This window comes from Egretta garzetta, unplaced genomic scaffold (genome assembly GCF_000687185.1).
Source record: "Egretta garzetta isolate BGI_Z169 unplaced genomic scaffold, ASM68718v1 scaffold159, whole genome shotgun sequence".
Taxonomy (NCBI): Eukaryota; Metazoa; Chordata; class Aves; order Pelecaniformes; family Ardeidae; genus Egretta; species Egretta garzetta.
The window spans coordinates 591,676-612,090 of NW_009260762.1; the positions used below are offsets into that span (position 1 = coordinate 591,676).

General features: G+C 46.3%; 1 protein-coding gene across 1 annotated transcript in view; it reads right to left on the reverse strand.

The window, feature by feature from the left end:
- Positions 1 to 4,013: 4,013 nt before the first annotated feature.
- Positions 4,014 to 20,415, reverse strand: part of STAB2 (stabilin 2) — an 89,815-nt gene continuing 73,413 nt past the window's right edge. The window contains exons 57-69 of the mRNA XM_035901474.1: positions 19,375 to 19,479; positions 18,872 to 18,979; positions 17,987 to 18,180; positions 16,806 to 16,947; positions 16,101 to 16,234; positions 14,797 to 14,962; positions 14,463 to 14,569; positions 13,543 to 13,662; positions 12,606 to 12,764; positions 8,415 to 8,522; positions 5,804 to 5,932; positions 4,665 to 4,784; positions 4,014 to 4,064 (exon numbers count right to left, since the gene is read on the reverse strand). Coding sequence (XP_035757367.1) covers positions 4,014 to 4,064; positions 4,665 to 4,784; positions 5,804 to 5,932; positions 8,415 to 8,522; positions 12,606 to 12,764; positions 13,543 to 13,662; positions 14,463 to 14,569; positions 14,797 to 14,962; positions 16,101 to 16,234; positions 16,806 to 16,947; positions 17,987 to 18,180; positions 18,872 to 18,979; positions 19,375 to 19,479 — 1,643 coding nt within the window. The remainder of the gene's footprint in view (positions 4,065 to 4,664; positions 4,785 to 5,803; positions 5,933 to 8,414; positions 8,523 to 12,605; positions 12,765 to 13,542; positions 13,663 to 14,462; positions 14,570 to 14,796; positions 14,963 to 16,100; positions 16,235 to 16,805; positions 16,948 to 17,986; positions 18,181 to 18,871; positions 18,980 to 19,374; positions 19,480 to 20,415) is intronic.

Genomic DNA, 20,415 nt, shown 5'->3' on the forward strand with positions numbered 1-20,415 from the left:
AATGTCGATCTGCAGCCTGGTGGTTTACAAAGAAATACTCTCTGTTCTAGCCCTGATCAGAACTCCAGCTGGAGCCTGTAATAGATCTTGCCACTGAAAAGCTTAAATCCAGTGTTAGTAATTCTGTGACACGCAGTTAGTAGCCAGTTTACAGTGAGACTGAGAGCGATGGCGTGCGTGTTTTAACCTTCCTAGCTGCCGTAGCTAGAGCCTTACCTGTAACTGAAGTAAGTGCTGCGTAGCGTTGGTGCGGCTCTGCTGCATTGCAGTGGTTACGGCACAGGCGGGCTCCGGCTGATGAGGGCTGCTGCTCCTGTCTGTGCAGTTTCTGTTCTTGTAATGTCTGTGCTTGGCTGTAGGTGGACCTGAGCCTAAAACTGGCAGCGGCAGTACCTTGGGCTGCCTCAGCTTCCTTTTCGTTAACTTTTAGGTACCTTGCTTTTAAAGTTTCAAAACACTTTAAATATCCATTCTCTGAGAATAAAGCCGTTTCAAGAGGTCTTGCATTTTGCATTTCAAGGTGGAGACAGATCTCTGTTAGGCTTTAGATTGATCCTAAATGCTGCTTTTTAAAACTTCAACAGTGTCTTACCATGGTATGCAATGTGGTTTTGCTGTTCCCTAGGAGAGAATGTATTTCATACAGCCTTCAGTAATGGACTTTTACAGTCAAAAGTAAACACGCACAATGGGCAAATGAGTTAAAAGAAAAATTAAGAAATGAGAAAACAAACCCCAGAGTTTTCTGACTTCTTTAGCTCAAGCCCTCAAAACTGAATTGGGGGAAGTGGACAGATTGCATCAATCAAAATAATTTTGGCGGTGCAGATTAGAAGTTTTATTGAATTACTGAAATTACAGGTAATGCATGAACACAAACTCTGGGTATCATATATGTTCCAAAGATTTGAGCTGAAAAATGCCTATTTTGCACAAGGAAAACGTCTGCTGATGTGTTTCCTCAAACAGGCACTTTACAGAACTGCTATATAGCTGTTTGTAAATAAGGATGCTTTCCTTTCTCTGCATCCAAAGGAAGTGTTTTTTTTTAACTGGTGCTTCCCACCCCAGCCATTTTAGAAGGCATGATATGATTAATATTTTTCAAATTTGTTATTAAAGACTCTGGTTTTAAAAGCATATAATTAACAAAATATATAGCATTTGGTATTCTTCATTTTGGGATATCACTTGCTTCCTACCATGATTGTCAGATAAACAAACTTTTGGTGACCAAAAGTTTTCTTGTTTGTTTGGTTTTTTTTTTTAACCTGTCTGTATTATGTGCGAGTATCTGTATTGAATTTCATATGCAGTACGTACATTGAATTTCATATTTTTAAAATCATGTTTGCAAAGTGAAGAATGTATTCTAAACTAGCCTGCACAATTTCATAAGCAGTTTTCCTGTATGCTTGAAATTGGTCTGAAGCCCTCAGAGGCAGTTGTAGATTTTATGTTTGTGGTTTCTTGTGTGCCTGTTTCAAACTTGACCTGCAACACTCCTGAAGTCTGTGCGTTTAAACAGATGAATGTACTTGAAACGAGTAAGTTCATCTGACCATTTTGCTGGAAGAAAAAGATAGTTTTGCAGGAAGTGAGTTTGGCTTTATCAGGAGATTTGGTGGTGTGGCTGTGTGAGAAATACTTAGCATAACTTGATAGTGAAACATGGGGATGGAAATAGCCCCGATTTGCCTTCAGTTCTTTATCCTAATGCTTGGCTAGAACCGAACATAGTCTTACATGTAAACACCTCTCACGCTCCAGGGATTTCAATGCACTGTTTAAAAAAATAATAAAAAACCCCATCTCACTACCAGCGAATAATAGCATTGTGCTATTCAGTCCTGCATTACTGGATTTGATAATGTTTTGTTGGTTATAGCTCTGTGATGTCTCTTTTAAAGCTGGCTAGAAGTCAGTTTGTTTGCCTAATTTTCCTGTGTTAAGCAGGAACAGTTTAATTTGGGTTGAATGATGTTATCCACATAATACACATTTTGTTTCAAGATGATTTCCTCCTCTCCCCTTCCCTTTCTCTTAACTTACAAATCAAACTTCTGTACAAAGCTGTGTTACAAAAGCCAGCTGAAATAAAATCTTGTTTATATTGCATGACTTCCTGAAATAAACAACATTGCATGAAAAAAAAATCATTATGGGAGGGTTATGTTCCTTTAAAACACCCCAACTATGTATAATATGAAATTAAATGAGAATTTTGACATGTATTATTTTTTTTCAGTGCTAGAATGCTCTTCTTTAACTTTTAAAAATGTCTTGCGTTTTTGTAACTATTTCAGAGAACTTGAGCTGCACACCTCGGCACCTCTCTGCATTACTTATTTTAACCTTGTTAATGTTACTGACTTCAGATTTTTGAGCATGTTTTAAAGGGCAGCGTCTTTTCACATTCGCTTTGGGAGTATGGTTTATTTGAACACCAAAGCAAGAAGAAATTCTTTCTGTTCTGTCAAAAACTCTGAAGAGAATAGTCTGTCAGTAAAAGAGTTTAATTAACTGTGGAAATTTTTTTTTTGTGATAAAAAAATATGTAATGATTATTGCAAAAATAAATGCTTGGACTTTATCGATTCCTACGAGCCTTAGTATTTTCGGTGACTGGGGAGAAGGAAAGACCATGAGTTGTATTAATTGCAAAACTCTGGGGGGGAAAACTCTAAATATGTGTGTGTGTGTGTTCTAAATTTTTTAATATCTTATAGGTAAAAACAAGCAGGCATGTGTAGGGGGCAAGGGAAGGAGTTGGGGAAATCCCTTCCGTCTGTCTCTTTCATCCAGGCATATTTACACATCAGAATCCCCTTAGCTGTGCTCAATAGCTGCGTCAACAGCCCTGGAGGTGCCTGCGTACCTTGTTCTGATGGGAGCCATCCTGGGGTTGCTCTCAGAGGTAAGTGATGCTTTCCTGCAGTGACACCTTCCCTCCCACCCCCTGCATGCGGTGGGCACCAGGGAGCACATCCTAGGGGAACGTTACTGCTGCCAGCAAGAAAAATCCTCCTTTTCTTGCTGTTTTGTGGTTTCTACAGTGTTCTCACCATTTACTACAACATTAATGTTTTGAGGGAAGGAAACTAATAGGGTGGTGAAAATCACAGCTCTTACTGCTGTGTGTCAGTTGAAAGGCAATGTTAACGTGCTTGGTAAAATCATGGTATGTGAACAAGCAGGTAGCTTCTGGTCCTCACAGACCCAAAAAACTGAATGCGGACATGAGATGGCAAGTACATCATCTTCATTGCCCACTTTTCACAAAAATAGCTCAAGTAAAAATGGATTAGTATTTGAAATACCCTCATATCAACTGTATTCCTTGCTAAAGCTGCTACAATTACTATTTCCCTTTGTTACCTTGAGGTGAGATGGAAACAAAATACAGTCAAGTTGGAGGAAAGACAGAAAAGCTGGAGTGGGCAAGCAGGGCAGACGGGATGGCTGCGTTTCCTGCTGCTGAAATTCTTGCAAGAAAGTACACAAGCAAAAGAAAAAAAAAAAAACAAACCCTCTGTTTAAACACACAGGTTTAACACATGTTCTGTTTCATGCTTGCCAGTTGCAGTTGTAACTGAGCCCAAGTAAAAGTGTGGAGCTGGAGTACTAGCAACTTTAGGCTATTTGCCAAGTTAGCGCACTGTGTTTGAGGCAGTTTTAAAGCCTGTGGAGAAGAATGAAAGCGGTTAAACAGCAGGTTGGTGAAAGTCTATTCACTGAGGAGCGCCTGCTTGCTCCTGGGTGGGTTAGTTGGGGTGCAGTGTTGCGTTTGGCACTCTTAGTTGATACTGCTCAGATACAGCCACCGCTTCCGAGGCTGGTAACTCCATAAACTCTATAGAGTTCCATACTCTACTTGAGAGTTCTACTCTCTAGACTGCATCTTAAACAAAGCCGTGCTCTTTTGGTTTTTAATTTGTAATGAGATTTTATTCCCTGTGCTGTAAGTGTAAATAGAAATGTGGTTTATAATTGACTAATGCCAGATTTAGTCTTTAATTCTGATCATGAGGACCACTCAACACAAGCTGCTGGTCATCTGAATCCTATAAAATAGAAGAAAAAGAAAATCAGACTTGAATGTTGCATTAAGAAATTCAAGTCACTTTTTGGCAAATTTGTTTGTACAGGTGGCAGAGTTCGCACCTGACATTTTTTCACCAAACAAGTCTCTTTACTGGATGCAAAAAGGTTTATTTTTATTTTAAACTCTGCATGTACATGAGGGTCTTGCTAAATCGGACCCTCGAGGCTATTCAGATACTCTAGCTTTACTCAGTCTTTCCTTCCCTTGTTTCCCAGCCCCCTTCCCGTTGCATTTCAGATTCTTTGCAGAGTGCTGGCATGGCGCTCAGCTGTGTTTGCAGCAACGTTCATTAGATGTATAGACATGCCGCTGGCATCCAGTAGCTTCAAAGTCCAATTTAATTCAGCTATCTTTGAGGGTAGACTTGAGATGCAGCTGTAGAGCACAGACCTGATTTCTAGCAGTAGTGAGACAGGAAAGCCAGGAACTTGAATTGTATTTTCTCAAATTAATTTTTCTTTTTTTTTTTTTCTGAACTAGTCATTTTCATTTCATAAAGTCACTTCCCCTTACTGTGATTTTAGTTGTATCTTGATTTCAAATAAAGGTAAACACTTACTGAGAAAAGATCATAAGCAGGTTCCAGTGGACTTGGTGCAGAAGAACTTTCGTATGAAGGGTTGGTGACATTTGAAGGCTGTGACTTGTCCAGTGGTGTTACGTCAGTGTCATCTTTTGACTACATAAAAATCGCACAAACCTACTTAAAATCCATCCTCCTCCTTAAGAGCGCATTAAGAGGGGCACTTAAGCTTCTCTACCGACTGGTGCAGTATTGTGACTGAATGGGCTTTATCATCGAAATGGGCGTCTCTGGGCATGAACTGTGTCCTAGGTGGTTGTGTTATCTCAGGTCACTTAACCCTGGTACCTTTTTTTCCTCTCCCTTATTATTTTAAAGCCTCAGCAAAGAATAGGAGAGGAAGTGTGGCCCTGGCATTGTGCCTGGGATAAAAGGTACCTGGTTGGTCCTGAGCCCCCCCCCCTCATTGCAGCTGTATAAAAATACAAGCGTTTCCCCTGGCCGATGGCTCCTGTTTTTGTTTCTAGAAGGAAGTTCACATTATGCAGGGTCTGGAATAGGAAGGGATTTCTGGTTACTTCTAGGTAGGCTTTCTTCTGGATTGATTTTTGTCATCCCTCGTCTCTGAGTAGCATGGCTGTTGCTAGCTGGCGTTGCATCATCACGATGCTTTGTAAGGCTAGCAAAATTAGTCTAAGAGAAAGCAAGCATGAGAGCGTGTCAGTATGAAAATTTGCGCTTTTCAGTCCTGACGATCGCTTCCATTTGCTTGTCTCTTGAATCTGGCCTTTTTCCTATCAAATGTTTCAGCCTCCAGAGCAGCAAAATTGTTAGCAATGCCACAGAGGGAGGGGGAAGAGAACACGTGCCCTTTCGGTGGTTGTAATTACCTGCTTCCCTAAGGGAGAGCTTTCTGGTGAACCAAAGGCTTCCGCAGTGCTGCTAAATAAGCTTTTGGCCAGCCCTTGGTGTTGCAAGTGCCTGTGAGAGCAGGAGCCCTTCGGGCACCCTCAGGAGCGAGAGGTCTGGGGGAGCTGTAGGCAAATGTCAGCTTTTGCCTGAGACAAGGGTGTGAGCCTTCCTCATTTCCTCCATGCCTTAGTCTGAATAGTTCAAGTGGGACACGATGCCCCCCCCCCCCCCCCCCCCGCTTCGTGCTCTTGTTTGCCACCTACCTTGAAGTGCTGGAAGCCTGTGTTTCTCTTCCTGAACCTGAAGTAAGAATATCCTATAAAAGCTGCAATTCCAGTAACCAAGCAGATGCCAAAGAATATTCCTGTCCCGGTAGTGGCATGGAGAGGAGCCTGGAAGCAGGGGAGAGGGTGGGTGAGCTATGGGGTGGGCACTGGTCACCGTCCCGAGCACGTGCAGCATCCCTTTGAGATTGCCCTAGTCCTGAACTGCTTTCGTGCTTGAGTTTCCTGGTACATGATCCCTAGAGACAGTTAAATACAGCCCTTTGGTAGTAATTACAAATTACTTTTTTTCTCAGGGTACCAGACACTGGCTGTAGTTACAGCTTCATCTTGTTTATGTTTTTGAAGTTATAGAGTGTGCCTAAGTGATCTTTTCTGGTCAGGTTTTTCAAAGTAGCAACAGAGGCTACGGTGAGGCTGAAACCTCACTGGCCTGAGGAGCAGAAGTGGGTACCAAATTCCTTTAAGCAACTTTGGAAGCCTGTGCTACAAACCCTCGAGGGCTCTGCATGGGTTCAAGCTTATTCCCCGCTGCTTTGTGCACTGGGGAGGTGTTGGTCATTGCCAGCTATCGTCAGCTGTACCATCCCCTGAGCCCTGCCTACCAGGGCTCAAACCAAACCGCACCTGAGATGAGGCCCATCTCATTGCTGGTTTAGAGGGACCTGCCCGCCAGCGCAGAGGGTACACAGGGCTAGGCTCCACCAGTGGCCCAACACCGGCCTTCTGTAGGGCATTTTGGCTCAAAACATGCAATGCCTTTAACCTGAAATCATCCTTCAGTCAATCAGGTAAAGTACCGATCCCAGTAACTGTATATAATATTTTATAAATACATAGGTGAAGGACTGAAATACATGATCTGGATTTAATCTAAAGACTCTGACTTTGGTTTGCCTTCTGCAGCTCTGTGGCCTGAAAGACTGTTATCACAAAGGTGACCGACAGTTTTGGGGTGATGATAAGTTTGAGGGATCCCCGGGCACGCAGCCACTCAGGCTGCGATCTCCCCAAAATGCTGTGCTCTTTGCTGGCAATCCTGGGGGTGAGGAGGGGTCTAGAAATGGGTAGGAGATTCCTATGCTCTTACTCTTGCTTTTCCATGGGATGCCCTAGCTCCGTGGCCTCCTGCCTAGAAAACTAATTATTAAACTTACCCTGGCAAAAATAATCACAGTTGTCTTAATAGATATGCGCTCTTCATTTATTGTTTAGAAAACAAAGTAATTTATGTGGTGCAGCTGGACAGCTAAATACTAGAAAACATTCGTTGCCCTCTAGCATGTGGAAGGTATTATAAAGACTGTAATATCATGCTGCTGTAGACTGACAGAAATTGCCTATTATTTTGAATCATTTTCAGGCAGTAATTTATGCTTTTACCCAAGTATGTAATTTCCTACTTGTGAGGATTGTAGGCTGCAAGGGATTTTTCTGAACTGAGACTGTGCAGACATATTGCTGAGCTTCTGGGAACAAGAAGGCCGGTTTGTAAAGGAGAAAGGGTCGCTCAGAACAAAATGAAGGTGAGAGATAGGGTGCTGATAGGATTAATCTTGTGGACCAAGGAGGCAGCTGGTTAGTCACTTCTGAAATCGGAGCTGGGATGGATGGGCTGTAAACTAAGTGAGGCCCCTCCAGCGCATGGAGAGAAGGATCAGAATGAGTTACCCTGACGGAAGGGAAGTTCTTCAGGTGAAATGAGTGGTGGGTCTTTTTGCAAGGTCAGCTGGAGCCTGTGTTGGGATTTCATAGAGTACCCTGCATGGAGCAGAGCTGGGGAGCGCTTAACGCTGCACATCTGAACACTTACTTTGTTAAGGAAAACATTTTATACTGGAATAAAAGGTATAAAAAAGCTGGGCACCTCTCCCAGGAGCAGCAGGGATCACTGTTGTGTGACATCCTAGCTGCACTGCAGGTGAGCAAAATGTTGTTCCTCCCTTTCGTACAAAGCAGTAAACTTTGCTGGTGGGAAGTAAATGGAATAATGTTCCTGCCTCCCTGCCGCTGGGCCCTCTACCAATTTGATTCCAGCTCAAAGCAGCGCAGCTGCTGGCTCGCCTTCCCTCTGTGGAAAGGACGGCACCCCCTTCCTGACCTGTGCTGTTCTGCCGGGTGCTGTTTGCTTTGGCCTTCCTAACAGGAGAGATAATTGGATAACTGGGACCATTGCAGGGATTTATGCAGCCAAAAATCAATCTATTTTCAAAACACCTTGTTGTTTTGGATAGGAATGAATGCAAAGCCAAGAAAATGTCCACAGAAGCCTGAAAGATCTTTTTTTAAGAACTGAAATGAAGCTTTATCAAATCACCATTATAAAAATGATCTCCATTATCAAATGGAGCTTTTATTTATATAAATCAGTGTGGGACGAACTTGTTCAGACAGAAACATTTTGAACAAGCTTCACTGGCACCTTGTTCTCAACTTCTAATTTTCTTTCAAAGTAACCTTTTAAACTGAAACTGCACATATGGGAGGGAAACTGGGAATATATGAATGTCAGCAATGGGTTGGGGATGATATAAGCCACAGCCACCTCCCACCACCCAAAAGAAAAAAAAGAAAATCACTGTGTACTTACAGGTGCTGGAGGAGCCTTTAAAGGCTCCGAAATGATGTGGATTATCCCGTTGGAAGCGATTATATCCCACTCAACAATAGCGCTTCTGTCCACGTATCTGATCTCGCTCTGCCAGGAGAAAGAGCAATGACAGCTGAGCTTTGACCCTCCTCCCTTTGGGACTCAAATAAATCTTGAGACTATTTCCCTACCTCAGTTACTGACAGAAAAAAAAAAAAATCACATGGGGGCTTACGCTGCTGCCTCCCTGGACATCAGCCTGGGATGGCCCCGGGCTGCTCATGGCTCTCCTGTGCATGAAGTAGCCATCACCATTACCTGCATACTGCCTTCAGGCATTTCTTTGTCCTTATTTTTTTTTAAATAAAGGTTTTTGTGATGGTTGTGCATCCTTGAGGAAGAAAAGCTACAAATTTCTAAACACATTTGAAGGGCGGGAGCAAGATTTGTGTTAATGGGCTCAGAGCCTCCCCTTGGGAACTTTTGAAGGAAGGAGGATTTTTTTTAAGGGGAATCGCTTCTAACTCAAGTATCAGATCAAAGTGATCCAAAAATGCTCCTGGCGTGCTGAAGAGTGATACAGGTAAGCCTTGTGCTGGCACACCTCATCTCTCACGAGGGTATACTTCATTAATGTCACAGAATCACAGAATCACAGAATGATAAGGGTTGGAAGGGACCTCAGGAGATCATCTAGTCCAACCCCCCTGCTAAAGCAGGCTCACCTAGAGCATGCTACACAGGACTTCATCCAGGCGGGCTTTGAATATCTCCAGAGAAGGAGACTCCACAACCTCCCTGGGCAGCCTGTTCCAGTGCTCTGCCACCCTCAGAGTGAAGAATGTGATCACTGGGTTTGCAGTATAGGGTGGCTTTAAAAATATAAATGGTAATTCTCATGCCAAAGGATTTTCTCCTGAAGGAGGAAGGGAGGAAAGGCAACAGAGGAGTCATTTGTGTGCCTCTTCCTTGCAGCACCTATCTCCTTCTGGTTGGAGTGGGCGGGTTGGGCCCACAACTTCCCTTGGGCCCAGCGCCATTCCCGAGAGCTCGTTTTAACTGCAGGCCTGCAGATACAGGGTTTCTTATTTTCACATTCAGCTGTACAGCATCACCCACAGCAGGGTGCCAACCTCGGCCTCAAGGGGTTGTTGTCACAGGGACCACTTGAAATGCTCGGGCCTGTCTCTCCCAGAAAGGTGTCAAGGAACCTTACAAATGCCAGCACCTTTCTTTAATGATAAGCTGCTGCTCTCATCTCTCTTCCTATCTCACTGCCATCTCCCATAACCCAGCCAGGCAGAGCGAAGGGTTGGATCAAGCCCCTATCCCCATCCTGCCATTCTTGCAGGCCACCTGAGTGGCTTCCTTTGAGTTCTGCGGGCCAGAACTTGGCCATTTGCAAACTTGTACATCTGCAGTTTGCGAGCTGCTATTCTGCAGTCTCTGTGCAGGAAAGAGCCTTCTGGAGTCAGCCTCTCATTGCTACCCCCTACTTAAAACCATACTGAATGGCTCTCTGGATCAGTGTGTCACCCAATGTATCATCGTACAAGTGTAAGGGGGGAAAAAGCATGGAGATGGGAGATGTATTAAAAAGGTACCTGTTCAGTGGTGGGGGCTTCATGTTCCTGGACCCTGGAGTTTGTAATGAGGAGTTTTTCCCCTAGACGAGTTAGAAGAGTTGTTCCGTTGGTCAAGTCCTCATAAAACATTATGCTGGCATTAGACAAATGATACTCGATGTCTCGCCCGGAAAGCGTCTGCAAACGAGAGCAAAATCCAAGAAACATTCACTGGTCTCATTAATCCCCTGGATTTACCAGGAGGCTAAGTGCCCATGACCATTTTCCCTCTTTGCTACTGATGCTGCAGGGAGTGCAACGTGGGGTAGAGGCTGTTGGGAAATCTGGATGCGAACAGCGGGATCTTCCATCCCCGCTGGCCTGACAGCTGCCTGCAGCAGGGGGTACCGTGCTTCCGGCGGGACAAAGGATTTTTTTTACTCTTTTGTAGGACGACCCAAAGTGATGAACCTCAGGCATATTCCAAACAGCTTGAAGATGCCAGCCGAGGCATAAACCCATGTGAATGGTTTGAGAGATGTTTGATGAAAGGAAAGAAGGAAGGGAAAAAGGGATAAGCACAGAAATGAAGCCAGGAACAGATGCCTTTAATGTATTTGTGGGAAATACCAAAGCTATGCACTGCTTTCTTCAAATCACCGTGCTTGATGCTAATAAGCCAGAGAACACTTCATCTCAGGCAGACTCCTTTATAACTGGGAAATTAAAACCCCTGATGGAAAAGTCCCTGTAGCGACTCAAGCACTCAATAATCTTACACTCCTAACTATGGAAAAGAAATGAAAATGATGAACTCTCCTCTTCCAGAAGCATGGTTTAAACTATGTGGGGTTACACAGAAGTCATGTTAAAATTATTATTTTTTAAACTTAAATTTCACTGGGATACAGAAACCCATAATGGCCGCTTAAAAATTGTTATTAAAACGAGTAAGGAAAAAAGAAAAAACCCTGACCTCATTTTCCCTTAACCTGCTATCATTTGGAGCAAAGAGAGTGGCGTGCACTGACAGGTCCGTGAGGTACCGCAGGAACTCTCTCCCCTTCCTGGAGCTGTTGGAGTAAGCCATGATGTCCTAGGCAGAAACAAAATCCAGCTTTTCTAAAGAGCAATTGTGTGCTCCCGTGTGGGCAGCTGAAAAGATGAGACTGTATAAATAACAATAAAGAAACTTTCTGTTAATAGCCACGAAGCAACTCTGGAGCGGTATTACGGGAGAAGTTTGTATTCCAAACCCAGTTTTAGCTGCTGATTCGGTGAGCATACCTTAAGCTGACTTGCAGGAGTTGGGCCCTTGCTGTCTGTGAGGCTCTGTCAAGCACTGGAATGGGCTGTCCAGGGAGGTGGTTGAGTCCCCATCCCTGGAGGTATTTAAAAGCTGGGCAGATGAGGTGCTTAGGGACATGGTTTAGTGGTGGGTAAATTTTCACAAGAAGCCAAGGACAAAAATGGCAACATCCTCTCTGTGCCTCTTGGGGTGATCAGCAGGGTCGATGTTTTTATATGAAGTCCCTGCAAAGAGTCACTGGTGCTCTTGAAAGTACGGAGAAAACTTGTTAGAAAAGGGAAACAAAGAAAGGGCAGGATGTTGTGGGTGAGGACACCATCCTTGGAGACAGAATCACAGAATCACAGAATGGTAAGGGTTGGAAGGGACCTCAGGAGATCATCTAGTCCAACCCCCCTGCTAAAGCAGGCTCACCTAGAGCATGCTACACAGGACTTCATCCAGGCGGGCTTTGAATATCTCCAGAGAAGGAGACTCCACAACCTCCCTGGGCAGCCTGTTCCAGTGCTCTGCCACCCTCAGAGTGAAGAATGTGATCACTGGGTTTGCAGTATAGGGTGGCTTTAAAAATATAAATGGTAATTCTCATGCCAAAGGATTTTCTCCTGAAGGAGGAAGGGAGGAAAGGCAACAGAGGAGTCATTTGTGTGCCTCTTCCTTGCAGCACCTATCTCCTTCTGGTTGGTGCCTGTGAAAATCCCCCCCTCGCAGTGGGCGTGTTGGGCACACAACTTCCCTTGGGCCCAGCGCCATTCCCGAGAGCTCGTTTTAACTGCAGGCCTGCAGATACAGGGTTTCTTATTTTCACATTCAGCTGTACAGCATCACCCACAGCAGGGTGCCAACCTCGGCCTCAAGGGGTTGTTGTCACAGGGACCACTTGAAATGCTCGGGCCTGTCTCTCCCAGAAAGGTGTCAAGGAACCTTACAAATGCCAGCACCTTTCTTTAATGATAAGCTGCTGCTCTCATCTCTCTTCCTATCTCACTGCCATCTCCCATAACCCAGCCAGGCAGAGCGAAGGGTTGGATCAAGCCCCTATCCCCATCCTGCCATTCTTGCAGGCCACCTGAGTGGCTTCCTTTGAGTTCTGCGGGCCAGAACTTGGCCATTTGCAAACTTGTACATCTGCAGTTTGCGAGCTGCTATTCTGCAGTCTCTGTGCAGGAAAGAGCCTTCTGGAGTCAGCCTCTCATTGCTACCCCCTACTTAAAACCATACTGAATGGCTCTCTGGATCAGTGTGTCACCCAATGTATCATCGTACAAGTGTAAGGGGGGAAAAAGCATGGAGATGGGAGATGTATTAAAAAGGTACCTGTTCAGTGGTGGGGGCTTCATGTTCCTGGACCCTGGAGTTTGTAATGAGGAGTTTTTCCCCTAGACGAGTTAGAAGAGTTGTTCCGTTGGTCAAGTCCTCATAAAACATTATGCTGGCATTAGACAAATGATACTCGATGTCTCGCCCGGAAAGCGTCTGCAAACGAGAGCAAAATCCAAGAAACATTCACTGGTCTCATTAATCCCCTGGATTTACCAGGAGGCTAAGTGCCCATGACCATTTTCCCTCTTTGCTACTGATGCTGCAGGGAGTGCAACGTGGGGTAGAGGCTGTTGGGAAATCTGGATGCGAACAGCGGGATCTTCCATCCCCGCTGGCCTGACAGCTGCCTGCAGCAGGGGGTACCGTGCTTCCGGCGGGACAAAGGATTTTTTTTACTCTTTTGTAGGACGACCCAAAGTGATGAACCTCAGGCATATTCCAAACAGCTTGAAGATGCCAGCCGAGGCATAAACCCATGTGAATGGTTTGAGAGATGTTTGATGAAAGGAAAGAAGGAAGGGAAAAAGGGATAAGCACAGAAATGAAGCCAGGAACAGATGCCTTTAATGTATTTGTGGGAAATACCAAAGCTATGCACTGCTTTCTTCAAATCACCGTGCTTGATGCTAATAAGCCAGAGAACACTTCATCTCAGGCAGACTCCTTTATAACTGGGAAATTAAAACCCCTGATGGAAAAGTCCCTGTAGCGACTCAAGCACTCAATAATCTTACACTCCTAACTATGGAAAAGAAATGAAAATGATGAACTCTCCTCTTCCAGAAGCATGGTTTAAACTATGTGGGGTTACACAGAAGTCATGTTAAAATTATTATTTTTTAAACTTAAATTTCACTGGGATACAGAAACCCATAATGGCCGCTTAAAAATTGTTATTAAAACGAGTAAGGAAAAAAGAAAAAACCCTGACCTCATTTTCCCTTAACCCGCTATCGTTTGGAGCAAAGAGAGTGGCGTGCACTGACAGGTCCGTGAGGTACCGCAGGAACTCTCTCCCCTTCCTGGAGCTGTTGGAGTAAGCCATGATGTCCTAGGCAGAAACAAAATCCAGCTTTTCTAAAGAGCAATTGTGTGCTCCCGTGTGGGCAGCTGAAAAGATGAGACTGTATAAATAACAATAAAGAAACTTTCTGTTAATAGCCACGAAGCAACTCTGGAGCGGTATTACGGGAGAAGTTTGTATTCCAAACCCAGTTTTAGCTGCTGATTCGGTGAGCATACCTTAAGCTGACTTGCAGGAGTTGGGCCCTTGCTGTCTGTGAGGCTCTGTCAAGCACTGGAATGGGCTGTCCAGGGAGGTGGTTGAGTCCCCATCCCTGGAGGTATTTAAAAGCTGGGCAGATGAGGTGCTTAGGGACATGGTTTAGTGGTGGACAGGTACGGTTGGGCTTGATGATCTTAAAGGTCTTTTCCAACCAAATGATTCTAGGATTCTAGGATAATGCCTTCCTGAGCAGTGGCAAGAAAGGGACCCTTCTAATGCTTTGCCTTTTTTCCCCCAGCAGTAATTCAATAAAATTACAAAATTCAGCAATTCAATAAAATTACTGCCAGGAGCAGCTGTGCACAGAATCTTCTTCAAGCTGAAGCTGCAGTAGCATTTGATTACCCAATGAGTTTTAAACCACCCAAAACCTCTTCGGAGCAAGGAGTTAAAAAAATAGTGACTAAGTTCAGATTTCGACGGTGCAGATTTAGACTGCTCCCCGTTGCTTTGCCGGTGTGGTGGTGTGACCTGCTAGCAAAGCAAACACCGAGACGCAACCCGGTGGCAGAGCCTGCTTTGCTCCGCGCACCCGCCCGAGCAGCGCTGCCAGCTGTGGGCCGTACCGACAAGAAGTTTGTCAGCGTTGGGAAGGACGTCAGGACTTGCAGCAAGTTCCCGCTGCAGGAGGAGCCGTCCCCCACGTAGCCCGGCTTGCAGGTGCAGTTCACCTCTGGAAGGTACAAACACAGAGAGCCGCGTGGGCAGACGCCCTTTGCTAGAAGGCTTTAACCTGTCCCGTGCCTGAAAAACAACTTGCAGGTAGCAGATTTTTTTTAAAGTTAAAAAGAGATGGGGTCACTTGCAGTGTTACCTGGCAGCCTGTGGCCGACCAAAGGAACCGAAATCCAGGCTGCTGCTCCCCTTTGCGCAGAGGGACGCAGCAAGGGACCCGCTTACCTTTCTCCCTGTAGCAGAAGACATCCCAGGTTTCACTCAGGTTGACCCTTCTCCCGTAGTCCACAATGCCGACGTACCCGGAGCCACAGTTCGGGGAGGAGAAGGCAGTCGGGTAGCCCACTCTTTCACCATCAAGCCAGCCAGCAGCACACAGGTGGTACCTTGCCTGCAGCCGGCACGGCCGTAAGGAAAAAAACATTGGGGAAAGAGCTGGGTGGTAGGGCTGGGGCTCTGTGGAGGAAGCATATAATGCTCCCAGGGCCCTCAGGCAGCACCCAACCCGCCAGCCCTCTTTCTGAGGGTCTGAGCGGGCTCTGTCTGTCTGTCCTGCAGCCTGCCCTGTGCTGAGCTCTGGGCCAAGGGGATGCGGAGAGGGGGCCCTCACGAAAGTCAGCGGCTCCCCAAACAGGCCGAGGGAGCCTTTCCTGGGAAAAGCTTCCCTGAGCCCAAAGCCAGGCAGGATCAGGGGTGGGTGTGAAAGCCGAAGTAGGGATGCGCAATCCCATCGGGTGCCAGCCCACCTTTTGCCAGCATGGGAAGGGCTGACAAACCAGCGCAACAAAGATCATAAATCCCTGGGAACACTGGAGCCAGCCCTGCTGCCGACTTTGCTGCTTCGAGGGAAATATTTAGACTACGGGGCACAGGGGACGTGCAGCTCTGGTTTCAGGCTGAAATGTCCCCAGGCAGCAGAAGGAGGTTTATGTGCTGGCTGTGGTCCAGCCACACATTTGGCTAAAAGTGCCTCTAAACAGTGAGCATCTTTCTTCCTTCTGCAGATGGGAAGGAGCCAGAAAGGCACAGTCAGCCTAACCCACTCTTCTAAATCAAGTTTTACAAACCCAGGATGTGATGCTCATCCCACTGATGACAGCCATACGTTGCCTGTAACACACTCAAGGAAAAGAATATGGAAACGGCTCTGCTAAGTTAGCAGCCTTTGGGGAAAAGATTCCTGGAGCCTTACATTAAAAAAAAATAAAATTAATCTAAGCATAATTCTGAAGTGTATATTTCTTTAAGAAGTGTTAATTATTAAAAAAAACCCTGAAATCACTCTGTAAGTGACTTCACTGTCTCACCCCAGGATCACTGGAAACAAGAACTTGGCAACTGGTTTTGGTGCTGTATGAGCAGGTGTGAAACCAGTAAACAGTCTGAAAACTGCTGCCCGGGGCACAGGGGAAGGAAAGGAGGGAACGTGGGGCTTATGAGCACAGAGCGGTCCCTTTGCTCCTCCCTCCCCATTTATGCTGTGGCCAGGTCCGCCCCGGGGATCTCCTCCGGCGGTGAGGCTGCCTCACCTTCTGTGCGTACAGCAGCTGGTTATATGTAGCGATGGTGGCTGACTCATTGGCACAGGCCTCCTTTGCCTTCTCGTAAGTCATTTTGTACTGCCCTTGTGGGGACCGCAAATGGAAAACCCCAACCGTGGTATCTGCAAAGAGAGAGAACCAGCTCTTCTTGAGGGGGTTTCCATGGTCTGGATGCAGAGTCACCTGTGCCATACAAATACCTGTGAATTTTGTGAAACGCATTTAGGACAGATTGATCCCTTACGGGTAATCATAGAATCATAGAATGTTTTGGGTTGGAAGGGACCCCTAGAGGTCATCTAGTCCAACCCCCCTGCAGTGAGCAGGGACACCTCTAACCGGATCAGGTTGCGTAGAGCCCCATCCAACCTGGCCTTGAATGTTTCCAGGGATGGGGCCTCCACCACCTCTCTGGGCAACCGGTTCCAGTGTTTCACCACCCTCATTGTAAAGAATTTCTTCCTTATATTCCTACTGGAATGCCCTCACCTGCTGCTTCATAAATCCAGTATTGCAAAGTATTTAAGCACACGTTCTAACTTTAATCATGTTTAAATCTTGTTGTTTCAAGGGAATATGTGTAGGTGACTGGGTGAGCTTACAGACACAAGGAACCTGGCCGCTGGCTTCACTGCAGTGGTACAGGGACGAGGATGTCCCTGTCCTGTGGTGTGCATGGTGTGCTGTCCTCACCTTGGAAGTGGAGATCAGCGCAGTCAGCGTCGGGGTGGCACTGCCCGTTGTCTTGCAAGCAGCGGTCGAGAGGAAGCTGCATCACCGAGCAGTTCAGCCCATCACCAACATAGTTATTTTTACATTCGCATTTGCGTTTGTCCTGGGCAGAGAGAGCATACAAAAAGGCTGAGCCAAGTAATTAGCTGACATAAAAATGGTGTTTCAAGCAACACGCTGAACTGTTGGGAAAATTTCACTTGATACAGCCAGGAATGGACAAAGAGGAAAGTTGCTACTAACAACTGTGATTCAACAGACCACAAACTCTGACGCTGACATTTATTCTTCTAAGCAAAACATTTACACATGTGCTTGGGTGCTTTGCTGAACTAATACCGAAGTATAATTCCATCCACCAAGCTAATAACGTGCATTGGAGAACTACATGACATGTAATTAACAAAAATAGATGGCAAACTGATTAAAATGATATTTAAATGACTGGGCATGGGAGCATGAAAAGAATTTAGCAGTCCACTGATAGTAATAAATTGAGAACTATAAACCGAGCAGAGTCGGTGACATCCAGGGACTGTGATGGTTGGCAGCTGGAATGGGTTAGCAGCAAGGCTTTTCTAGATGGCTCCTGGAAGACACATCAGGCAAGCCACCAAAATGGAACAGACAGGTGATCCCAAAAGCACCAGGACAAATGCTGGATCGAGTCACCGGCACAAGTTTTCCTCAACAACATTGACCGTGTGGGCCAAGGAATTTGTGTCATGTGGCTGCAGAGCTTTTTAAGCTGCATCTGGCCAACCAACAAGTGACACTGTTCTCCCAGCTGTCCCTACGTTCAGTTAGCAAAATATATTCCGTTTCAATCCAGCAAACTCCGTTGCAGATAGGGATATCCAGTTAGGGAGAGCTAAGAAGGGGACAGAAAAATTACACACATAAAATATCCCATCTGCTGTAGTACCCCTTTCCCTAGAGCAAAGATGTCAAACTGTTTCTCACCCTCAGCTGAAAGGACACCAAACTGGTGTGGAAAGTAGGCTGGAGCTATGTAAAGGTTGTTTTGGAAGACAGGGATTTTCGAGAGGTACAGAGTGCGATCCAGCCAGAGAAAAGACCTGCTGGCACCAGGAAGAAACGCCTCCGACTCCCTGGGTGGTGACGGAAACTGTTCAACTTACAGGTCCTATGACAGTGCAAATGGCGTGCTCATGGCAGCCTCCGTTGAACCCATCGGCGCAAGGATTTATTGGAAGGCACGTAAAGCCGTCGCCTTTGTATCCTTTCTGGCAGGTACAGAAGACTTTCACCCCTAGCTGTGTGCATTCGGCTGCCTTGTGGCACCCACCGTTGTTTTGTTTGCAAAGGTCTGCAGCTGCATGGGGGGAAAGAAAACGGGTGAGTAAGGTTTGCTTTTAAAGAGGACATTCTTCACAAAGACAAACCACCTCCAGATTTTTAAGGCACGCTAAAAATACTAGAACACTTCTTTGGGGAAAAATCTGTTTGAGTTTCCCGAGGCGCTCCTGAACTTGTGCGAAGGCTATCCCTTAGGGCTCTGAAGCCCTTGCCAGGATGTCCTTGATTTAAGAGACATGGCACCCCCAAACCCCCGAGACTCTGCTTTGCCTTTTGGCAGCCCCAGAGAGCTGCTTTTCTGGTGACTCTGCTCTGGCCAGGGTGAATTCGGAGGACATGAGGCACCTGGCTCAGCGAGAACGATGGTTTCTGCAGCGACGCTACTGGGGAACTGCCTTGCCTAAAGTCATCAAAGAAAATCCTGTAAGTGAAACACTGCTGAAAACCCTGCTGCCTCCAAAACGTGACTGAAGCTCACTTCTTGCTCATAGCCCTGCTCGGAAAAACCTGGTGAAGCCAGCCACTTGCTTCAGAAAAAACATGTTGTGGATATATATCCTAAATTTGTGTCACCTGCTGCACGGTGGGAGCTGTTAGGTGTGACAGCCACCATTTCATACCAGACGGTGACTGCAGGCAAGCGCACGTGCAAGGCGGGGGGCAGCCTGCTTGCTCATCTCAGGGCATGAGGGGGCGAGGGGGCTCACCTGTGCACGTCAGCCCGTCCCCGTCGTAGAATGGCTTGCACTGACACGTGTTGTTCTCCACGCAGACGGCATTGGTGGAGCAGCTCGGGGAACACACAGGCGGCAGAGCTGCAGGGAAGGCAGAACGGTTGGGATGAAAGCGCTGTTTATATTACAACGCCCTTGTTTCACACAGAAAGAAAAGCCCTCCTACCAGTCTCGCTAACTGGCAAACCTGCAAGAATATTTTGTTGGCTGCTTAGCTGGCGGGTGACACCTTCCCTCATGGAGCCCACAGCCCCTCCACAGGGGAGGTAGGCACTTGTATTCCCATTTCACAAAAGAGGAGACGGGGGTGTGAAGGGACTTGTTCTCAGTCCAGAGCAGGATCCCTTAGCCTCCTCTGAGAGCTTCTGATGTTATTAACCCTTTCTCTCCCTTCTCTATGCAAACCCTCTGTTGAATTGTAAGGGCTTTGAGCCCGTGGCGCCATGCGATGGAGTCTGGTGAGAGGAGGCAGAGACCTAGCTTGGTTTCACACAGCCGGCCGGTCCATCCTGTTTCACAGAAACATCGTCCCGTTCCTGAATATCCTTCGTCACACTGCCCGTTGGTTGTGCACTCGCAGGCTGCAAAAGGAAAGCAGAGGGATCGCTTACAGAGCTGCTGTTGGGAAAGGGGAAAATCTTTCCCTGCGGAAACACCGCCTATACTGTCAGCTTAGAGGCAGCATTATTTAGCGATTATTCAGACAAACCTAACCTCATGGTTTTTGAGGCCAGTCAAGCAGTGGACCAGGCTTCCTGGAGCGGCTGGGCAGTCTCCATCCTGGGAGGTTTGCAAGGCCCTAACAGGATGAATCCTGATCAACCTGGCTTGAGCTCCGGGCTGACCCTGCTTTGAGCAGGGGATTGCACTAGAGACCTCCTGAGGCGCCTTCCAACCTGAATTATCCTGCGGTCCTACGATTTTATAACTGGCATGAGTTCAGCGTGTCTCTGGAAATGAAAATGGGTGCTCTGCATTGTGGTAGAGCAGCAAATTTCACAAAGGGCTGTGGCGGGAAGGAGTTAATGGCTGAGCTGAAGACCCAGCCTGATTCTGTCCTAATGTGCAGCAGCTGCCAGCTGTGGGAAAGCCTTTTAGCCAGAAGGAAGCAAGGTATACAGAGAGAGAGAGAGTGTTTGGTTGCTACCTGGGAGAAGGTCTGTCTGAGTAAGGGAGCCAAATAGGAGGTTAGTGAGCTTTCCTGTGAAATGTGGGCAAGTTACCTGTAATGTGGGTTTTTTTATGTTTTGGATATTTTTTATGGCTAAAAGCTTCTGGATTCCTTTTGTTCCTTTTACATGTGGGGGTGTAACTCCCCGTGCCCTGCAAACTGAAGCATGAAGGGCTGATTTTATCTATGGATGATATTTTTCTCCACTCTTGGGGCCCTGCAATAACTTACATGCTGAGCCCTTCTTAAGGAATTATTGATGACTGGTTTATAACTTCCTTGCCTTATCCCTCTTCCTGTAATATTCTTGTTTAAAGAGGAAAATGATGTGGGATTAAGGGAATCG